This window comes from Camelus bactrianus, chromosome 7 (assembly GCF_048773025.1).
Source record: "Camelus bactrianus isolate YW-2024 breed Bactrian camel chromosome 7, ASM4877302v1, whole genome shotgun sequence".
NCBI lineage: Eukaryota > Metazoa > Chordata > Mammalia > Artiodactyla > Camelidae > Camelus > Camelus bactrianus.
This window is the reverse complement of record NC_133545.1, coordinates 52054407-52077141: the sequence shown is the minus strand read 5'-3', so window position 1 is coordinate 52077141 and position 22735 is coordinate 52054407. Positions and strand designations below refer to the sequence as shown.

The window sequence follows — 22735 nt, the reverse complement described above, 5'->3', positions numbered from 1 at the left end:
ATTTTTAAGAATCATCACAAAGTGCAAATCTATTTCAAAGTAAGTTAGAGGAAGCTGAAAGATACATCGACATTATAAACTCTGAAAATGAAGATACTTGGATGACTTCTGTCTTCATGGCTTATGAGTTTTTAAAATAGGAAGGCCTGTTCAGTAGATTTCACTGGGGCAAATTTGGCATAGACCCTGGCCTGCCTGGAAAAACTCCATTGTGCTAATGCATAAAGCAGAGTTAAAGTCCTGTCTCCTTGGCATAGTATGGCCACATAAAGAAGGATGCATATAGCTCCAGTTTAAATAGTTTTTTCCTCAAAAACTGTTCTTTCTGCCTTAAGTACTAGAATTTTTCTCCCTAATAATATTTATTCAGCATATGCCTGATATTTTTAAAAGCCATAGACTCTAGAAAGTAAAGAAAGCAAAATGCAGTATGCATAGAAAAATAATTAATGAGAACTCTGAAGTGTTTTCTTCAGTGCTGATATCCTAGAGCCTGGCACAGGTTCTTACAAGGTGTATGATGTCAGTAAGTATTTTTGAATAAATAAGTCAAAATATGCCATCTTTCCTTCAGAAGAGAAAACTCTTATGGTATTTTCTCTTACGGACTTTTTCTGACTGCATGATTACTATTCAGTGTAGGAAATATTGAACCTCAATATACAAATTATGCCATTATCTCTAAGAGTTAAACAGGGAGTCACCATATGACCCAATAAGTCCACTTCTAGGTATAAACACCAAAAAATTGAAAACAAGTATTTAACAAATACTTGGATAGTTATGTTTATAGCAGTCTATCTGCAATAACCAAAAAGGTAGGAACAGTTCAAGTTGTCTATCAATAGATGATGAACAGATTTAAAAAATGCTGTCTAAACATACAATGGAATATTATTCAGCCATAAAAATGAGTTAAGTACTAATACATAATTCAACATAGATGATTCTTAAAAGTATTTTATTAATTGAAAGAGGCCAGGCACAAAAGGTCACATATTAAATGATTCTAATTATATTAAATATCCAGAATAGGTAACTCCTTAGAGGCAGAGAACTGTTGTAGGGTGAGGGGGGTAATGGAAAGTAATAGTAATGTTATGGTGTTTCCTTTAAGGGTGGTAAAATGTTTTAGAACTAGATAGAAGTAGTGATTGCACAACATTGTGAAGTTGTGAAGTTACACAATTCCACTGGATTGATCATCTTTGAAAGGGTTAATTTTATATTATGTGAACTTCATCTCAGAAAAAATTTTTAAAGCATCTCTATTTGAAGGCATTAGAGAGTAATCCAGGTAGGACTTGATAACCCCTGGACCTGAGGAGAAAGGAAGTGAATTTCAGTGATTCTGACATTTAGCATTTTTTCTGTATTAAACCATTCGTTGATTTTAAGCTTCAACTCAGAGGCTAAAGTGGCTGAGCTGAAGAAGAAACTGACAAAATCAGAAGCTCAGCAAAACTTTCAATAATTTGATGGGGCTGAGTGTGTGTAGGATGTGGGACAAAAAATCGAGTCCTGTTTCCAGTAATGAAGAAAGGCTCAAACAACCTAGATTAAGGATTAATTAGAAATAGATCAGCCTCAAATAGACAAACTCAGAAAAAAAAAAAAAAGTACCTCATTCCTAATTGAATTAAGTTATGTGGTCCTACCCAAAAGAATGCTAGAAGCAAACCTGAATCCTTTCTGGAGGAAGGTAAAATCTTCGAAGTCTCTAATAATAGTGAGTGTCTTGATCAAGGTAATGAGAGGTAAGATGGAGTGAAAAGGAGGGACTTAAAGTTAACTGAACTGTTTACCATCAATTTAAGTTTGAGAGTCAGAAGGAAGAGGCAATTTGGACTCAGAATTACAATTTGAGCATCTAGGAGGATGGTAGTTGAGTAGGACATAACACAGGGGGAGTAGGTTTAGGAAATTAAAGAGCTAATAAGTTTGGATGGGGATTTATTACACTTTGAAGTATCTATGGATTTGTTCCAGGTGGAGATGTGTCCCGTTACAGGAAAACTGTCTAGGAAAACAGTAATTTTAATACGTCTGGACCTGACTCTTTGCATTTGCCATCACTGGGCAGCCTGACTATACATGATGTAAATGCCACCTGTTAAAGTTCATCTCAAAAAGCTGCATGGTGAAAGTCTAAAAACTGCAAATTGTCAAGTTGGTAATGAACTCTTTTAAGGGCATAAAAGAAAAAGGAATTTATAAAAGTGAAATGAAAGTATTACTTTACATATTCGAAGTAGAAGTCACAAATTCATGATTTTTTAAAACAAAATTTTGTCTCAGTATAGTTTTTCCATTCAACTGAAAACGATGCTACTGAAATATCAGTATATGCTGGAAATATATACTCCTCTTCAGTTTGCAACTTTACAGAAGACATTCCTGTCTCAGTTCCAGATTACATACAAAGTTTTAATAATATTTGAAAACTGTGTATAACTAAAAGATGATTTGCATTTTCAGTTCTTTTAAAGCCTTCATCTAATTTGTATTTTTGTGAACACACTAAATTTTACGTTATTTTCTTCTCTCTTTCTCTGTCAGCATATTTACATAAAAATCCCTTTCCAAGGAATTTTACTTCTTGCCATTAAGAAAAGTGGTTTGTAAAAGTGGTTCTGGGCCTTATAAGGAAATAAACAATTGATGAAAATTGATTAATCCGTTAGAAACAAATTATATAAAGTATTATTATATTCAATATAAACACCTTATTTATACCTTATAAATATATTATTTTCTTTATTATGGTAAATAAAGAGTGGCAGAGATCTAAAAGGAATGTCTATATTGAATACATATGCAGAATGAATAAGAAGGGGGTTCCAAACCATTTCATGAGAGGAAAAGTTTACACCTTTATTTTGGTGGAAAAGTCAAATGGTGGGTTTGGGCAATTTTTTTTTTTAATTGAACTATATTCACTTTCAGAAAAGTGGTCAAAGAGGCCAAGAGCCAATCAACAACAACTGCAGAATCCCAGTTCAGCTTCTTAGATTTCAGCTCATACCCATGTTCTCCTCTCAGAGAGTTCCCCATTACAGAGCCTATTTAAAGCTAACCCAAGACATTAAGTGGCCTTGATTCCTGAAAGGAGTTCCTGCAACTACTTGCTGGGCTGTCATAGGCTGGGATGCTCCTGAACCACGTGCTCAGATGGAAGCCACTGGCATTTGGAAAGGACTGGACCTGAAAAAGTAGGACCCTGACCTAAGCCTCCAGAAAAAATTCAAGTTAAAAAAAAAGCAAAACCTTAATCTATCAATGAGATAGATAATATAAATTAATAACAAAATTAAGTGATAAAACAAGCAACACACATAACAAGTCACTTAACTCTCTAGACAGATAATCATGTAACAAGGTCTAAGGAGGTAGAGAGTCCTATGCCATCATAAAAGTAATCACTACTCATTGCTGGGTAAAATCTAACATGGCTTATTCTACCTAGTTTTTTTGCATTGCACATTTTATGGTCATGTTGATTAAAGATGTATTATAGGAATTGGCTAGTGAGTCACTCACTATAAATACACATGGTAGATTAATTTTGTCATTTAAATTTAGATTACATGTAGAAGAATTCAGAATCATTATGATATAATGATTTTCTATTGAACCAAAGTGACAAAAGAAGATGTTAAAGGCAAATGCAGAAGGTTACACAGTTGTGAAGGAAACTTAGCCCTGTCAATACTGAGAAGACTGAGTTTTCTTAAATAAGCAAAGCTCTGATAAAGGCAACATGAAACACAGTGAAACACAGTAAACTGTTTTTGTGTGTATGGATGCAAAATCTTTGCTGCCAGGTAGAGTACTTAAATGTAAAGAAAAATCTTAGTTTATAATTTCTTATAAGAGCAGACCAACAATCTAAAATAACTTTGTCCTTTTGACAGAGAAAAAACGAAATTCAAACTTTGTACCAGTGTACTTTTAATATTAAAACTCAATTTTTAGAAACTTGAATAAATCTATCCGAGTCTTAGCAAGCACATATATACAATTTCTTCCTCAAGATGCCTTTTCCACAAATCTTCTACAGTTTTTTTTTTTACATCCATTTAGTTTTGTCCTATTTTTTTTTTTTCCTTTTTCTCATTCTGGAACAACCAGTCATTTTACTTTCTTTACCTACTTTTTATACATTGTTGTTTCCTTTCACCCTTATTATGTCTAAGTAGTTTTAACTACATATATTTATTAGAATTCTTAATCCTTAGAATCCTTAATTCCTATTGAAAACTCAGAAGTAAGCAATTGTGGACTGTCTGTTACATAAGCACTCTGTGTATTGGCAAATTTATAAAGACGTTTCTTAATTTCTAGAAGGATATTCTTCCTTACACTAAATTTTCTAATGTGGCACAAGTATGTTTACTAGTAGACAAATATTTCTAGTCCCTCAGTAAAAGAAAGCCAAAAGTGAATAAACTTGTGTTCAGTATTAATGTTTCAGTATTTTATCTTATTTGGAAATGATCCAGATAATCAATGAATATTTATCATTTAATTATCTCTGTATAATTGTAAGATTTTGGAAACTATTTTTCAGTGGACATACTATTAAGGTTAATAACTGTTGAAAAGCTCATTTATAAACTTTTAACTTACATCTATTTAACTTATTTGTTCTTAACAATATGTTTAGATTACCCATGAAAATTTCATTGTTCAACAGTTCAAACGTTAAAGAGCTACTATCGTCTTAAGTTTTTCTGCTGACAAATTCTTTAACAGACATAACATGAGCTTATTTGACCTTTAGTAAACCTAGGTAAAGAAAAAGGCAGAGTAAAAGTTAAATGCCTACGTTATATTTAACACTGATAGCACTAAAGACCTGCCTGTTTTACTTAAACCAAGAAACTTAAACTAGCTTTTATCTACTAAAGATTATCCTAACATGAACTGGAAAAACATTTACGTTAGTTTCTATATTTCTGAGAGTATATCTAATTTATATAAACACTTAATTTTCTTTAGGCCAATTGAATAGAGGTGTTTACCAACTATTTTTGGCAATACCACTTGGAGGCAGAAAAAAACCCACACGTCTATAACATACATACAAAGATATACATAAACATAAAGAGAGACACAGAGAGCTTATGGCTCTTGGTTCAAAGAGGGGAAATGGTAGAACATTTACATCTAGAAAGCACAGAGAAAGGATGTCAGTTTTTCGAGGAAGGGCTTTTGTTCCTGAAGTCCAGATCTTTTACAACGTAAGCAAGCCTATGAAGATGAAAAGGAGAGGTCTGGGAGTTGATAAAAAGGACAAGTGGGCTTTGCATTGTTTCTAGAGCTGATTTCTGTTCTTGTAAAGACTGGATTTTTAAAACAAGTACAGTTGGTTTTAATTCCTCAAAGAATTGGTTTGCAACCTGAATGATAACAAAAGGCTGACCCACCCGTCAAACTAATTATCTTCATTTTGCTTCTTTATATCAAGGAGAAGGTCTACAACTAAGAAGAAATGAAAAATTTCCTATGTTTAGATTTAGAACAATGAGTCTTTGGAATGTTTTAGTAAATCTTTCCACAAAGGCTTCAGAATTATGTACCTCCACTGCCGCCATGTACAAAGTTTCATCTTAACTTAGGGAAGGAGGCCTTAAAAAAGTTCTTATCTGACTCTAAACATCAGCTTCAATTTGGCCAACTTCTGACCATAGAGCCACTTTAAGAGGCATCCCCAAAGAAAGTGCAAAACATACTACCCTCCTAAGTTCCAGAGCCACTCCGCCAACAACAAAAAAAAAAAAAAGGAAGAAAGAAAGAAAGAGTTTCCCTGAGAGCTAGCGACAGTTCATAAGACCCTAGCCCAAAATGGAGTGAAACCCATATTTCTGTTTAGCCATATTTTGGGGGCCCCCAACCTGACAGTTATACTGCTGGCACACACAAGAACCTGTGTGCCCCAGTCAGGCAGAAAGTCACATGAAGTTCCAGGACACAAAATGAGACAAACAAGTAGGCATAGCTGTCCCTGGAGAGGAAGGATCAATAACCAATGAGGACCTGAAAGTAAATTTACAAGTCACAATTCAGAGATCTGATCCTTACAATTTTTTTTTCCTACCAATCTGGAAGGCAGGGGCTGTGTGAAATTTTACCTTCCTCTCTTAACCAGACAACACAGATAGAGATTTGGGAGAGCTCTGATAAGAATATTCATAGTTGACACAACACTGTAAATTGACTATACCTCAATTTAAAAAAGAATATTCATAGCAGCACCATATACAATAGCCAAGACATGGAGACAATCTAAATGTCTATCGAGAGATGACTGGATAAAGAAGTTGTAGTATATTTACACAGTGGAATACTACTCAGCCATAAAAAAGAATAAAAGAATGCCATTTGCAGCAACATGTATGCACCTGGAGATCATCATTCTAAGTGAAGTAAGCCAGAAAGAGAAAAAAAAAATACCAGATGATATCACTCATATGTGGAGTATAAAAAAGAAAGAAAAAAGAAAACACTCTTGACTAATGAAATTGTCTACAAAACAGAAACAGATTCACAGACATAGTAAACAAACTTATGGATACCATGGGGAAAGGGGGTTGGAAGGGATAAATTGGGAGTTCGAGATGTGCAAATACTAACTATTCTATATAAAATAGACAAAAAACCGAATTTCTCTGTATACCACAGGGAACTAGATTCAATATCTTGTGATAACCTATAATGAAAAATGTGAAAACAAATACAGTTATGTATATGTATGGTTGAAATATTGTGCTGTATACCAGAAATTTAAAAAAAAAAAAAAAAGAATTCTCACCCTTTGCTGGCTACTGTCAGTTTTCCCAGTATCTCGTCTGCAGGCTCTGGAGCAAGCAGGGTATCCCAGCAACTCTCATCCTGGTCACCAGAATCTGCAAAGGAGGTAAAATAATTTCCCTCTACCTTTATGGTGAGTGATTGGCTGAAACCCCTTTTTCTCTAGAGCACCTCATAATAGGATAAGCTGGTCTAGCTGATCTAGGGGCCGTGGCCACTGTAATTCAAGATTATCTTTGGTAATGTTAGCCTACTTATTCAGCTTTAAAGCAAAATTTTACCCACTTGAGGCCTCTCCCTGGACCCAGTCCAGCTTAAGTCAAACTCAGCCCTACCTCAGACCCAGTCTGGATTCTAGGTTGGACCCAAGCCTACTCTGGCTGGTTTCCAGACCCAGTCTAGATAGAAAAAGAAATTTTCAAATGAAGTCTGACAGCTCATAACACAAAAGCTGCAGAGCTAGGATCTGAGAGCGACTTACCCCCCACCTCCAGAGGCAGCAAGAAAGTGGTGAGCTCAAGGGCCTCACAGGTACCCTCACCTGGCTGCTCTCTGCTTCTGGGGGCCCTTGGGGGTCTCCTTCAGTTTCCTCCTCTGACACCAGCACTGTTAAAAGATTAACTGAGGTACATTAAATTTTTAAGCACTTGTTTGAGCAAAAATCAATTCCATTCAGGCAGCATCCAATCTAGCAGACAGAAGAGAGCTCTGAGAATCTGTGCAAAACGTAAGATTTTTACAGGCAGAATGGAGCAGGGACAGGGAGTCAGACAGACAGGGAAGTGGCTCGGCTATTGCAAAGCTACTTTCCTTTAGGGGCTGGCAAGTATCTATTACCTAATGTACAGAATACCAAACTAGTGCTAATCAGGTGAATCCTGATGGACTAATTTAAGATTCCATTTCTGGCAGAGCCAAAACTATAATTAAGTCTTGGTTTAGAGAATTGGGACTTAGCATAAGCAACTCCATTTTGTTTTTAACACATCTTAATGAACCAAATCCTGCTGTAATATGGAGATTTTTCATGTAAAGATAATTAGCTCCATTAAATTAATTAAACAAGGAGGCTTTTAGACTGAGGTGTCTGTAACACCATGGCCGCCAATGTAAGCAAACCAAAATCTAAGCCTATAAATGCCTCAAGTATATGAAATCAAAATGCTAAGGACAACCAATCACAGCCAACTACGTAGGCTTCAAGCTATAGCCATTCAATAATTTTCTTACTTTGCTTCCAAATTTTCTCTAGGTAAGTATTTCCCCAAGCTCCTGTCAGTGGAGTGCTCCTAAACACTTTTGGTTTGGCGCTGCAGGATTTGAATCACTTTTTGCTCAAATAAACTCCTAAAATTTTTAACATACCTCAGTTTATCTTTTAACAACTCCAAATTACTTTTTATCATTTTTCTGTGTTCTCCTTTGATATATAGTTTCCAGTCCTGTTCATCACCCTGTGTTTGGCAGTAACAACTTTCCAAGTCTTATCTGATCATTCTAATGCATTGTAGGATGAGAGACAAGATAACTGAGCTAGCTGGAATTGGATATAAGACCAAGCTTCCTCTGTTAAGTCTGCTGGCTTTAACAGACCACTAGATTCTTGGTGAAGAAGGGGCCTTTTAAACTCCCTGTTTGTGGCTCTGTTTGCCTTGGCTACAGTGGCCGAAGTTTCAGCTGAGACCAAGCGGCATGGAAATTACAATAATTTGTTATGCTAATGACATTTGCTTTGATATTAAATGGGCTAATAAGGGAAATCCTTCTGCCTAATACACTTGTTTTATGACGAGGCTATTTTTGGAGTGGTCAAAACACAGGCTTTGGGGTTCAACAGATTTCACTATAAACCCCATTTAATGGGTTGCACATGGGTTTAGGCGAGATGCTTTAACTTGCTCAGCTTCCATTGTCTCATCTCACCTAGGACAATACTGGACTCTAATAGAGCCGCTGTAAGGATTGAATGATAGTAATGCATTAACCATATGGCAAACAGCAGAGAGGTCACAGACAGTAAGCAACAACAAAGTTAGACTCACAATAATGATGAAGGCTTCTTACTGTAGTAGATACATCTATACTCATACTTCAAAATTTGTCCGAGAGGTTTTTCTATCTCGCTTTATACCAGTTAGCACAGTATCAAATTAGTGTGCCATCATGAACCTGCAGAATAACTGTGAAGGCCTATAAACTATCTAATTGCTATATTTAAAGAAAATAAATTGGTCACTTTTGCCCTGAAGGGGGCTTAAAAACTCCATTGAGGCTATTTATTCTGATAATAAAATCAGTTCTGTGTAATAACTATGAAAAACTAATTTGGACTAATTTTTCAAAATTAATGGATGTATTTTGGAATTGGTAGTCATATGTTTCAGCTTACTGTTCCTCCTTCATCTACTTTTCAGAAAAAAATATAATTGGAAAGATATTTCAGTGAGGAAATATATAACTTTGATGTAGCCCATATCCTTGATTTCAAGTAAAGCTCTATTCCATTGTTGACGGTGGAAGTCGTTTGAAAGTTTTACAGCTTTGCTATGAGATCTGACCTTTGCAACACCCCAAAAACGGAATGCTTACATGCCATGCTTAAATTCCATTTTACAATACGGTATGCCATTCTTTTTCAACATAGCATAGTCAGTTCAGACAATTATAAGCTTGACACCTGATTTCACTTTAACAGCACCTGCCCAGAGTATAATTAGCAGTCCATTTTTAAAAAAGGATTTCCATACTGCACAGATGGCATTCCTCATACCAGACAAGAAACGATGTATGTTTGGAAACCAGCCAAACTGTCTGCAAAAAATTGTGAGAATTTCAAGACAGGCATCTGAGTAGAAGGAAAAATTTTCCCTTTTCTCTCGAACCATAAATGAACATCTGTTAAAGTCTATTCCCCTTAACTTGTCTTTCTATTTATTCTCATTCAACTTGGTATATTATTAGTACAATTTTAAAGACTCTAACCAAATTTTTGTTTTGGCTTGTGACACCCACATACGGCTCATTAAGAAAATGTTCCAGAGCTGCATTTTAGAACTAATCGAGCTTTTCAGGTATATCTCTGACTGGACCTCATGTTATTTGGTTCCTGAATTAATTCAACAATATTTATTGCTTGCTACAACTGCAGCCGCGCCCCGGAGGCTTAACAGAAGCGGGTGGCTGACAGGAACTCTTGAGCTTGTCTTGTAGAGCAACAGATAGTGAAACAGCTTGTTAAAACCCCTCTGCTTATAAAGGGCCTTCACCGATTAAGCTGGCTTTAGTTATTTATTTTTCTTTCTTTTCTTTAATTGCATACCTTCCAGCTTCAGGTACCTTCCCGGCTTCAACTTCTAGTCCTTGGGTTGTTTTACAGGAACTTGGAGTGAGCGCTGGTGCAGCGGCGAGCCCGCTGAGGCTTGTTGGAACCACCAGCGCTAAAACTGGGCCCACACAGGTGTCTGACAAATGGCCTTGTGCCATCAGAGGACTGAAAAACTCCTCCTCAGATCGTGCGAAGTCCCTCCATTTTGAATGTGTACACGCGTGAAACCCAGATAACGCCTGCGCAGGTCACCTGACTTATCCCCGCCTCCAATCTCCTTCCTCCGTGCCGAAGACCTCCCTGCTTATCCCAAAGAATCCCAACCCCGCGCTTTCCGGGAGGCAGGTCTGAGACTTGCTGTCCATTCCTCCTTTGGCTGCCTCGTGAATAAACTCTTTCCTGATTGCACGCCTTGGCTTCTCAGCGCTCCGCTTGCTGCGTAAGGCAGAGGAACCTGGTTCAGTAACATAACCATTTAAGCTCAGGGTCTGTGTTCGCAATTGTGCAAATCATGAATTGCATGTCGCCAGGGGGTATCATTTACTTCACAACTACGGTTTAGTTTTGTAACAGATAGGACCCTGTGGGGCCTTCCAGGTCAAACCCCTCCTTCATACCCTCTGCTGTAGCTCCTCTCTGAAGTTCCCAGATAATAGTGTCTCATGTATATTTCCTGAGTTTTTCAGATGCTTAAAACCACCACCAAAGGGAAAAAATTAATTAACTACTTTGATCGAGAGTGCATGGCCCCCGGACCTTCTGGTGCCTCGGGGTTGATAGCGTTGACTGCCCTGTCACCTTAACATCAAACAATCAGAGAATTGTGCACTAGCTGGTCAAGCACCCTGCCGCCTGCCTCCCTCTCCTGGTCTTTAAATATGCTTTGCTGAAACCCTTTGAGTAGTTTAGGGTTGCTTGGGCATGAGCCACCCCGTCCTCCTTGCTCGACCCTGCAGTAAACCTTTCCCTGCTCCAGGTTTCGATGTTTCAGTTTGTTTGGCCTCATGGTTTGTTCGGCCAGCACAGGGACTTGCCTTCAGTAACAGTTTTACAATAAACACTGGTCAGCGAGCGTCGGCATTATTGGCAATACGGGCAATATTGGCAATATTCTGAGGCAGGAGCCCCCTTTTTCTAATTCACACAAATTCAGGATATGGGCTGGTGGTGGGGCTTCCAAGGTCTGTGCAAGGTGCTAGAGACAGAATAAGGAAGTCAATAGACAAAGTTCTTGCTCTCAGGAAGCCTGCAACCAATTAAAAGAAAAAATCAGCAGATACTTAGCTAACAGCTGAGAGAAAAGAAAACAAAAACAAAAACAATACTTCCTTAAGGACTAGAATGTGACAGGTGGTACTGTGTTATTTAAGATCAGGGAATGCCTATATAAGGAAGTGGAGAGCTACAGGAAATGAGGGAGTAAGTCTAAGACAAATGTGGTAGAAGAGCATTCCATGCAGAGGGACTAGGGAACGCAAGGCCCGGATGAGAGAGGCAGGAATTCAGCGTGGTCACGGGTAGGCGGGAAGCCAAGAGCGGTCAGAGCAGAGGCCTTGCAGAAAAAGTGTTGGCAGACAAGTCACCAGGTTGCAGCCAGATTTGAAGTCTTGAGGCCCAGGTAAGGGTTTTAGTTTTTACTCTGAGCTATTGGAGTGTTTTGTGCAAAGGAGGGACATGATCTGAGTTGTCTTTTTAAAACATTCATAAATGATTCTTGTGGACTACAGATTTCGCTTGAAACTTTACTATTGCAAAAGTCACCTTGAACCACTTGTTAATCTGATTTCTGCTTTACTGGGACTACTCTGGCTGCAGTGTGAAGAACTGATTAGAGCAGAGGAAGATTGGAAATGAGGAGGACAGCCATTTTCATTTGTTAAATTTCCCTAAATACTATGTGAGTGGCTTTAGCATAGGACCACTGCTCAGGGAGCCACCTAGAACTCCAAGCGCTGGTTGGAAAAGAATAACTGTTTCATACAGCTTTATTAGCGAAATGATTTTTTAAAAATTTGCAGATAACCTTTCTTTAACTTTGAATATGTTCATCAAAATTACTTTGAACATCTTTAAAAGTCACTTTTAAATTATTTTTTTAATAATTTGATTATTGATTATAAAGAATGACAAAGGAAACTGTAGGTATACTCAATTTTCTAAAAGATTTATAAGAATTATAAGAAACAATTTCGAGTGTGATTGAGTAAAAATCATGTAATAGTCTAACAAGCATTTAAAAATCTATTTTCAAAGTAAGAAAGAGGAGTAAAATTATAACGAATGATCAAAATAAACTTCAAAATATGGAGCATGAATGGTCATACTTACTGCTTTTGCCACAGTCTTGCAAATCTGTTGGCAGAAATGTAATGATAGTTGAATACACAGAAATGACGGGCAATAACTGTCAGCCAGCCCTTGTCAACTGCTTGCTCACGTAAAGGTGTTTGGCTGCCCCTGCCCAGCACTCAGGGGATGTAAATAGGTTTCTGCATCGACCAAACAGAACTGAACCAAATAAGTACACTGAAGTGTTGAATACACAGTCATTCCAAATGTGCCTGAAGATTATACACTAACAGAAATCAATAACGCATTATATAAAAGGGGAAAGCCCTTATTGAACTTCGCAAGTCATTCCCACATTTACCATATGCGGTGTCATTCAGGAGTGTATTAAAACTGTGGCTGGGATTATTTGATGTGCATTTAGTTTGTTTAAGAAAAAAACAAAATGGCAAACTTGGTTCCCAGGTCTCTGACGTGGAAAGTGCAGGCTGACAACCCTAGGTATACGTGGGAAGGAAAAAGTAATTGGAATCATGTTAATAATGAGTTAAAAATACATGGATCAGCTTTTGGAAAAACTTTGTAGTGTTCATCCCTCTGAATCTCGCTGGAAAAATCACTCTAACCACGATTCCATACTATTTTCAGAAAAAGGTACTTTCATGCTATTATAAATTTCCACAGAGCTACAAGGTCTGACACAGAGTTACATAAAAAGGGCATTATATATGAAAAGATATGATGGCAAGCTGGGATCTCAGTGTAGAATCAAAACAAGGAGAGCTCTTTTAGATTTTATCATTTCTGGAATAAATTAAACCCAATAGAAAATGAGAATATCCTAAGTTTCCTTTTAGGATTCTAATTCTAGAAGAGTGTTGAGTTTTTGTCTAGCAAACTTAACGTACCACTTTTACGATAGGAGAATACGAAATACTCCAAAATGACAGTAACTTCTTCCGATTAAAATTAATCTAGCGTCAATGTGTCATCGTTTTGCTAATGTGTTCCAGCATCTTATATAGTGGATCATTTTAATTCACTATGAATAAAGTGATGCCCCCTTTTGGTCAGTCAGTGGCCTGTCCTGCCTGATGATTAATGTTCTCTGGAGTCAGATTTCATTACGTCGTTTTAAAAGAGCTCACAATTCTCTAATAAAGGCATGATCCACAATCCAAATGCTTCCCATTTCCTAAATGTCGTATCTATTCAGAATCACTTTTTCTGACTTCATTTATCACGTTAAATTGTTATTCTCGTATCTTTCCATTGGGCCACAGACCTTAGCTCTCTTTTTAGCTGCTCCTAAGCTGTCCTTTCCTCTTATTTCTGGAAATTATTTTCCTGCCGAAATGAATTATTCTCCACTTTGTCCCTATCAAACTCAACTTCATTTATATCTTCCCACTTCTTCAATTTGTCAAGATGTTTTGAATTTAAACCTACAATAAGAAAGTCATTCCACCCAAGTAGATGTCATCAGTACAAATACACTTTGTATTCATTTAAGTAATCGATAGAAGAGTGTCTGTTTTACAGCTGAAGGTACCAATCTGAATTGCCTTCCCTCTAAAGTTAATTTAGAAATATTGCTGACTGCTGTGGTAAAATTTATTACACAGTGGGAAAAATGAGATACAAACAATCTCTTTTATTTCTTGAATACTTTTTAGATATCATGCTAGACTAAGTAACCGAATCTATTTTTTTTTTTTAAGTCTCACCGTTCTAAAGCATATGAAATCAGATAATGAGGTTTTTGGAATTTTTAACAGATTAGTGTTCTTTATTTTTATTTCTAAATAATTAAGGACTAGGGGGAGGTGCTGGATATTTGCAAACATTCCAAGTTAAAATATGGAACAAATGAAAAACAGTGTCATAAAGTAGTAAGTAGAACTTAGGTACCCACTGTATGTGCAATCATGCTTGATACAAAATACAGTAAGTTAATATAATCCTTGACTTCTTATATTGGTAATGTCCACTAGGATTGAGAATTCTGATTAGCTTACTTAGCTTATTTTCACATCAACAACTCTGGATATTTTGATTAGAAACAATTATTGGATGAATTCATATCTATTATACATAAGCTTAAAAATATATGAATTTTGTTTCTCTCATTATGGTGAATAATATTACTTTTTCTCTTACCTTTATCTTTGATTTCATAAAACACACAAGGAAATCCATCTGGCATATTCTTCAAGTCAGGGAAATGGCTTACTGTATACCTAGTCTCAGCTGCTTATTTATTACACAAGGATTGATTTTTTTTGTAATAAAAAATGTAGATGATTTATTAATTATGATCATCTGGATTTATACAAGTGCAGGTGAATTTGGAACCTTCTTAAATATTTACATTAAAACCTGTAAACATTCAGAAAATCACAGTAGGAGACCAAAATTATTTACAAAGGATCATTTATTAAACATTTTTTTTACAAAATACAAAGATTGTTGTTCTGCATGAATACATCATATATGAAAAAATAATGTGTTATTACTGATTTAAATTTGAAGACATTCAGAATTTTACATTCTACCAACTTGAATCAGTTTTGCGTTGCAACTTGTCTAATGCCATTGCCAATCAGGAGGGCAATTAATTTTGTTAATTAAATCATATTCATAACAGCTAACATTTTATAGAAACAAAATCAGACAATGTCTGTCATACAAAGCTCTTTCTGCAAGTAACTGATTTGCCTATGATCCTAAATTTTTTTTCAAAGCTATAAGATAGGAAGAGTTGAGGAGCTAGGTAAGTTTTATAATAATGTATTAGCAGCAGTTGATAGAAAATGCAACATAAGATTTGTTTTGTCTGTGGTACAAGAATATGTCCTATCAGACTCTAATGTATTTTTCTCTACTTGAACACAAGTAAGCATGTGCTGACTGTTTCTGGGATGACAAAATGTATAAAAGACAAGAAGCTGGTTCTGGTTGTCATCGTGAGTGCCTATTTTCATCAGCTAATATGAATGCATTGCTAAACGTAGTGAAGACAGGAAAATGACTTAAGGGTAATATATACAGAGTTAAAATACATTTTTTATCCACTTAAGAGTGATTTCAGGCACTGTGGCTGTTCAGGATAGAGTGTTTCATGGTTTATTCTTGATAGCAATGTAATTGTCAGTGCAAGCAAGAGCAAATACCTGCCCACTGTCACCCATGACCTCGGACATCTGGAATGTTCAAAGCAAATTCATCTTCTGCATCTTCACTCTGGAGGCATCTTGGATACAAATGTCTCATAGTTTGCTCTTGATAGCAATTTAATTTTCAGTGCAAGCAAAAGCAAACACAAAGTTGCTCACTGTCATACACACGACCAACACATCTGGAATATTCAAAGCAAGTTCACCTCCATCTTCACTGTGGAAGCATCTTTAATAAGTGGCACTTAGTGTAAACCCTCTAACAATCATGAAAAACAGACTTGAGATGCCTGAATTTAATAATATTAAAAACCACCAGCATAGTCATCTCTCTGTGTAAACGATGTTTGAGTAAGGCTTGCCATCACAACATTTCTTTCCTGAGAATGGAGCTGGTCCCCTCTGTGTCTATCATAAGTGCGCATGCTCTGAGCTGTGGTCACTGTCGTGGCTGTCTTCGTTGGCTAGAGAGTCCCCTGTTTGCTGGAGGGTGGCTGCACCAATTCCCGAAAGCTCTGAAGGCAGAAGGGTTCCTTTTTTCACATTCACCAGTTCCTTTTCTCGAGCGGCAGCACCTTGCTGTCCTCCTTTTACTCTCTTCCACTTCATCCGCCTGTTCTGGAACCAGACTTTCACCTTTAACAGACAGGGAGCAAAGAAACAAAGGAAGGAAAGACATTAAATGGACATTTTCCCTCCATTTTGGTCATCACTGAATAAATAGCTTTTCAAAGGCCTATGCAAACATGCTGTGAAGGATTGAATATGAAAATAAATCAACACTGAATCTGATCAGGTACCACGTTCATGATAATTAAAAAACTTTCAGAAGGTACGAAGTACTATATTTCAAGTTTTATGACATACAATATAAAAACAGGTGAGAAAACTGTTATTTGGTTGTTCAAAGGTATTTAGCTTTATAAAGAGTTTCTGTGAATTAGAATTAACATTTAATAATTGTCTTGGTCAAACAACCCCCCGCCCTGCCCCCTCACTCTGCCACTGTCATTTCTGAACCAATTTTAAATATGCTCAGGTTGCTACTGATGAAGCTACATTTGGAAGGTCATTCTCTGCCACTGCAGTCCATTGCTGCATTCACAAAGCTTTACTTGACTGTTTTATCTCAAAGTGAGTCCATCTTCTTTGGAACTACTCTTTTTTCTCCTGCCCTTGGTACTTCTATTTGACTTTACAAAAAATGTGAATTCCAATAATTTCCTGAAAACAAGATCAAGATAAAAAATTCTCACTGATATTGGTTAAATGCTAATACTGAGATTGCACAGTATTTTAGTCACATCAGCTTTGTAGAGATAAGTATTCCTTCTAAAATATTAATTGAATTTGCCTAAAACATTAAATCTATATAGAGATATATACATATATAATAAAACAAAAAATTGTAAACATGCGCTAAATGACCATCCATGACCAGAACCAGAATGACGTTGGCATCATTTCATCTTCCTAGTTCCTAGGAGGAACTTTTCCTTCCCCACTGCACTTCTCATCTTTGTTTATTCTTGTTAAGCTAAGTGTTCCTAAAACATTGCATTTCTCTGTCCTCTCCACTCAAAGTTACCACAGCTTGAATTTTGTGTTTATCATCCCCAAGCCTTTATTTAAAACCAACAAAATAAACAGAAACAATAGCTTTTTTCACCACACATGATCCTAAAAAGTCTCGTTTAACTTTGTTTTGTCTTTTAGGTTTATCAAAATGGAATGTTCTTAACTCCAGGCTTCTTGCCTTATCCATGTTGATTCAAGGGACAGCATTCATTCATTTTTTATGTCTGTATGCAATTCCATTGTGTGAATATACTGCGGTGTACTCATTTTCCTGTCCAAGGACACTTGAACTACTTTCTTTTCTTCTTCAAAAATGATGCCACTATAAACATTCTTGCATTTGTGTTGTGATAAACATGTGATAGAACTTCTCTGAACATACATCCAGGAGTTGCTTCAAGAGGTCACAGGGTGTATGAATGTTCAATTTCACATAATACAGAAAAATTACTTTCCACAGCTTCATCAATTTAACGCTCCCCTCACCCCCCAACCATCAGGGGTGTATTAACCCACATCTTTATCAATATTTGGAGTTATCAATTTTTTTCAATATAACAACTATAAATGTTATCTCATCATGTGATTATTTCGTATTTCCTGATTACTAATGAAGTAAAGCACCTTTAAATGTTTATGGCCCATTTCTTCTTTTGGGAAATGCCTCTAAAGTTTGGGTTGCATTGAATTTTTTCTTTCTAGTTTTATTCCTTATGGACTTTAAAAATATGTTCTGAATGCTAATTTAATGCTTTGTGGTTACACAGATGTATTACATTCTAAATTTATAGTGTCTTTTTTCTTTCTTTAGAGTATCTTTTGGTGATCAGAAATTCTAAAATTTATTATATTCAAATTTATCATCTGTTTCTGTTACAGCTATCTCTTTTATTCAAAAACCTTCTGTCTTCTGAGACCATGAAGATATTCTTCTATCTCTCTTTCTAAAAGTATTACTGTTGGCATTTCAAGTTGAAATGCTTAATCCATAAAGTATTGATTTAAGTATATAGTGCAAAGAAAATTTCTAAATTTACTTTATTCCAGATGTATAACAAGTTGTTTCAAGACCATTTATCATATAGTCCATCCTTTTTCCAGAAATCATTGTTTCAACTCTGTCATACATCAAGTTTCCATATATGCATACCTTTATTGATATACTCAATTGTTATATCTTGTGACAAAACTACAGTCTTACTGTAATTTCATAGTAAGTCTTTATATCTAGCAGAGGTAGTTCTGTTTCATTCTGCTTCAGGAATATTTTGAATATGCTTCATTTGTAGTTCAGACACAATATCAATTTCTATAAATAAATGTACAGTGCTAAAGAGAAAGTGAAGAGAAATACATTGCATTTCTAAAGATATAATTATTTTAGTAGTCTTCAAATCACAATACTCCATCAAAATTAGTACAGTTTTCTCAGATGCTGGCACCAAAACACTATTTAAGGCAAGTCACTTCTCAACTCTGGATTTTCATTAATCTATCAGGCCATAATTAAAATTTTGTATCATACGTTACCCGTACATATATTAATCCACTTAACAATAAAAAATAAGAAAATGTAGGAAAAATTGCTTAAAAACCCAGAATGTGTGGTAAAAAGATTAACAACTAGCTGATGTGTGTTCATGCATTATTATTACTTATTAACCAAATGATAAATTGTTACTTTTTATCACATACCAACCTAGGACTAAGCAGGGATACTGTTAAGTGCTATGTATGCATTATTTCTATTTCATTTTTTCCACATATTTTTTCCATTTTTCAAACATTATTTCTGTTTTATAGATAAGGAAATTGAGCCTCAAAGGTTAAGTGACTTGCCTAAGAGTACACAGATGGGAAAACGTGGTGCCAAAAATTTAAACTTGGAGGTTGGTTTGGCTCCAGATAGAGTTTTTTGTTTTTTTATTGTTGTTGTTCCTGGTATATTTCAAACTCCTATTTTTTAAGCCTTCAGGTTAGAAAAGTAAAGCATACAAAGTATGTGAAATCCATCCATATGAATACTATCATTCAGGTAATTCTCCTCCTCAGTATAATGAGGTGTGTAAATATGACACTATTTTCCTGTACCATAATTTCGGTGATTATACTACTCAGTTTAATTACCTTTGCAAGCTTGACATTTCATGTTTCATTAGATCTTTTCCACATGAGTTGGGTTCCTACTTCTGGCTTCACTTCTAAATTTCTGTGTGAATTTGAGAAAATTATACTTCTCTCTGCCTCAATTTTCGTATTTGTAATGTTGGAATAATGAGCCTTTCAAGATTCTCTATAGGGACATTTTCTCCATGGACAATTCCAGATGGAAGAAACACATCATCATCATTGTCACCAAGAAGTGAAATATCCAGCCAAAGTCATTTTGGCAGAAAAATGGGAGGAATAGGTTTCTTAAAATCTACACTTATTTCCTTTTCCGGGAGAAGGGGGTGCAGTAATTCTATAATACCAGGATAAAATCTGTTATGTGCAATTCTAAATGAGAAAAATGTTAAGAATATGGTATTGATTTTAGAAACAGTATCGGCTGTTTTGTGTTGTTTCCTATGTCTACCATGGGAAATCTGGCCATTTCATTTTTCTATGCAGACTGATGAAAGACTTCATAGACTTCAATAGTAGCTATATATCCATACGTGTATATGGCCATGTAGAGATATGCATATACACGTGGGAACAGTTGATGATTATATAAAAATCAAATAATCCTAATGTCTTTAAGTATTTTCCTTAAGGACCAAGCTATGTGTTTGATACAAGAACTCCAAGAAATTAGTAATGGAACGAAAAAGAGTAACAGATGCATGATGAGTACATCTTATAAAAATGGGAATAAAGAGTCCAGAGCTTTAAAAGTCAGTGTGCCCCGATTTATTTTCAAACATACTATAAAATACTGGGGTGAACTGAAATAAGGAAAGAAGGTTCTGGGGAAAAGGGTATGTTTTCCTTCTACCATCACAGTATTAAAAACAAATCTACCAAAGTAATTCCAGATTATAAACTGATATTGCCATTGGAATAATAACATTGCAGTTTATAAAGAAACTTTATAGTTTAATTTATTCTCACTTAATAATCCAGCTTCATTGGCTGGCTTGAAAAAACATAACTTTTGTTTGTAAGATAGCTAAAGGATAATCATTCAAATGTTTAATGATTTAAAAAAAACCAATTATTTTGATTAAAATTTACAAGAAAGTATCATATAATAACCTGCATTTATAGACTAAGTGAAGTAAAACTAACCTCACATTTCCTTGGTGGTTTGGAATCTCTGTTTATTCATTCATTCATACACTTAATATTACTGAATATCCAGCAACAGGTAAGAGGGGCTAGATTGAGGAACGTGTACAAATAAATAAGAAATAATTTCTGCCCTCAAGGGCAGTTTACTGACTATACATGAGGCCTCTGGCATGTACTGAAATGCGTAAAGATTAGTTTCATATATTACAGAATATCCCTAAACTGTTGTTCTAGCTGGTGTCATTGCTAATCTCCTTAATAAGAGATTTCCCCAGTGGTCCATGAGATAGCATGAACTCTACCCCTACACTCAATATCCCACACTGCTTTGCTGCCACAAAATTATAGAAAATAATTTCTTTCTTCTGGCATTGTTGTTTTTATTGGCATCCTGTGTACCTCTGAATTTTTTGTCCCAGTAACTTAGGGTAGTACCGTAGGTGCTAGGAAATTGGACCGTCAACTATTTTGCACACAATTACAACAAATCTGTCCATCGTGAGGCATGATATATAAATTTTGTGAACTTACATTATTTTATTTGGGCTTAAAGTCAATTTTATCTCCTATCTGCAGTTTCACTGGAAAATGCTGGTTAATGAGACTTTTTTTTAACGTTTCCTTTTTTTAAGCTTGAAACTAAGACAAGATTCCACACAAAGTGTGTTTTGTTATACAGTATGATTAACAACTCAGATAAAAATAAATTCTCCCACAAGAATCTGAGTAATGAAAAAATACTATTGTTCATGAAATCAAAACAATATGAACCAAAACTTATAGGCTCTTAATATCTCTGCATGAAGATAATATATTTCAACAAAATCTTCATAATAAAAATAACAAAAGTGAATAACAGCCTGCAGTATTAGTAGTATTAGTAGTAAATATAAAGTGCTTAGTTACCGACCTTACTTTTCAGACCATCTGCTTATTATGAAGTCTCACTTTTTACCCCTTAGTTGACAAAGTATTCAGTATTTACATTGCCTGGATGATCAAACTACCTTTTAAATAAACAGAAAAATGTTTATTCACATCTTGACTTTTTACTGAAGAAAGAAGCCAAGAGAATTTTACTGTAGTTAATTTGTTTAAATGATGTATGTCAGAATCTAGAAATCATATTTTTCTCTTTAATAAAAATACTGTAAATGAAAGTCATTGTTGCCATTTGCTAAATATCCATTTTATCTCTTTGATTTATTTATTTGTTCACATACAACCTCCTATGTGTAAGTTCACAGTACCTGTCTTTTTAGGGATCACAATATATCACAGGAGAACACAAATGAAATATGTATTTTTATTATCATAACAATTTCCTAAGATAGCCAGAGGCAAATTGGTTGATAGAAAGTAGACTTTACACAATGCTATAACCTATATTTATAGAATACCATAAATGTCTGTCTTTTGAAGAAACAATCATAACATACAACATCTGGATGGAAACTGAATATTTCAGGGACATATCCAGATGTCTTTAAACATCTGGAGTTTGTAGATTTAATATTTCAACTGTTTCTATTTGTATCTGGGCACTTGAAATCCTGTAGACTCTGTCTAACAAATATTTATCCACATCTCTAACATGTGAAAACATGTAAAGATCAATTGTATAAATACAATTTTGAAATTTAATCACATTCCTTGTGATTAAATTTGGTCACGGCAGCTGATCTAGTAAACCTAATGTAAACAGACTGTAGTAAGACTTACCCAAGTAATTCAGTGGCAAAGTCAATAGTTAAACTGAAGAAATAGAACCAAGAATGCTCCATAAGGAAAGGATGAAAAATGGGGAAAGAAAGCTCCCTACTCTTCCTGCTTGAGTAGATTTATATCTGATTAAGAGAAAGAATCCTTTAGCTATTTCCAAAAAGCTCATGAGAGCTACCAGTTGACTCTGCTCTTTCTACACCAGTGCAATATGGGCTTAAGAGGTGGGTGTGTGGTGTGGTTTGTGTATGTGTGTGTGTGTGGTGTGTGCATGTGTTGGAAGGTGAAGGGGGTTAGGACATAGTCTATGACTAAAGACTGAATTCCTGCTTAGAGGACTGCCTCTCTCCTTTCTCCTCTATTTTAACACAGTGTTTATAACCAAGAAATCATTTCCCTGCCTCTACAATTTTTAGTTTTGCAGCCTCTTTTTTTCTATTTAGAATGCTTGAAAACCAGGCTCACAAATGTAGTCATAAAACATTTGCTATTCCACATGTCTTTGAACAAACTGAATACACATTAGCTACGGGCAAATATTATATTAAATAAGAAA

General features: G+C 35.5%; 1 protein-coding gene across 1 annotated transcript in view; it reads right to left on the bottom strand.

Moving 5' to 3' along the window:
• Positions 1-14843: 14843 nt before the first annotated feature.
• MEOX2 (mesenchyme homeobox 2) overlaps positions 14844-22735 on the bottom strand; it is a 65839-nt gene continuing 57947 nt past the window's right edge. Inside the window, exon 3 of the mRNA XM_010967148.3 lies at positions 14844-16239. Coding sequence (XP_010965450.2) covers positions 16015-16239 — 225 coding nt within the window. The 3' untranslated portion in view covers positions 14844-16014. The remainder of the gene's footprint in view (positions 16240-22735) is intronic.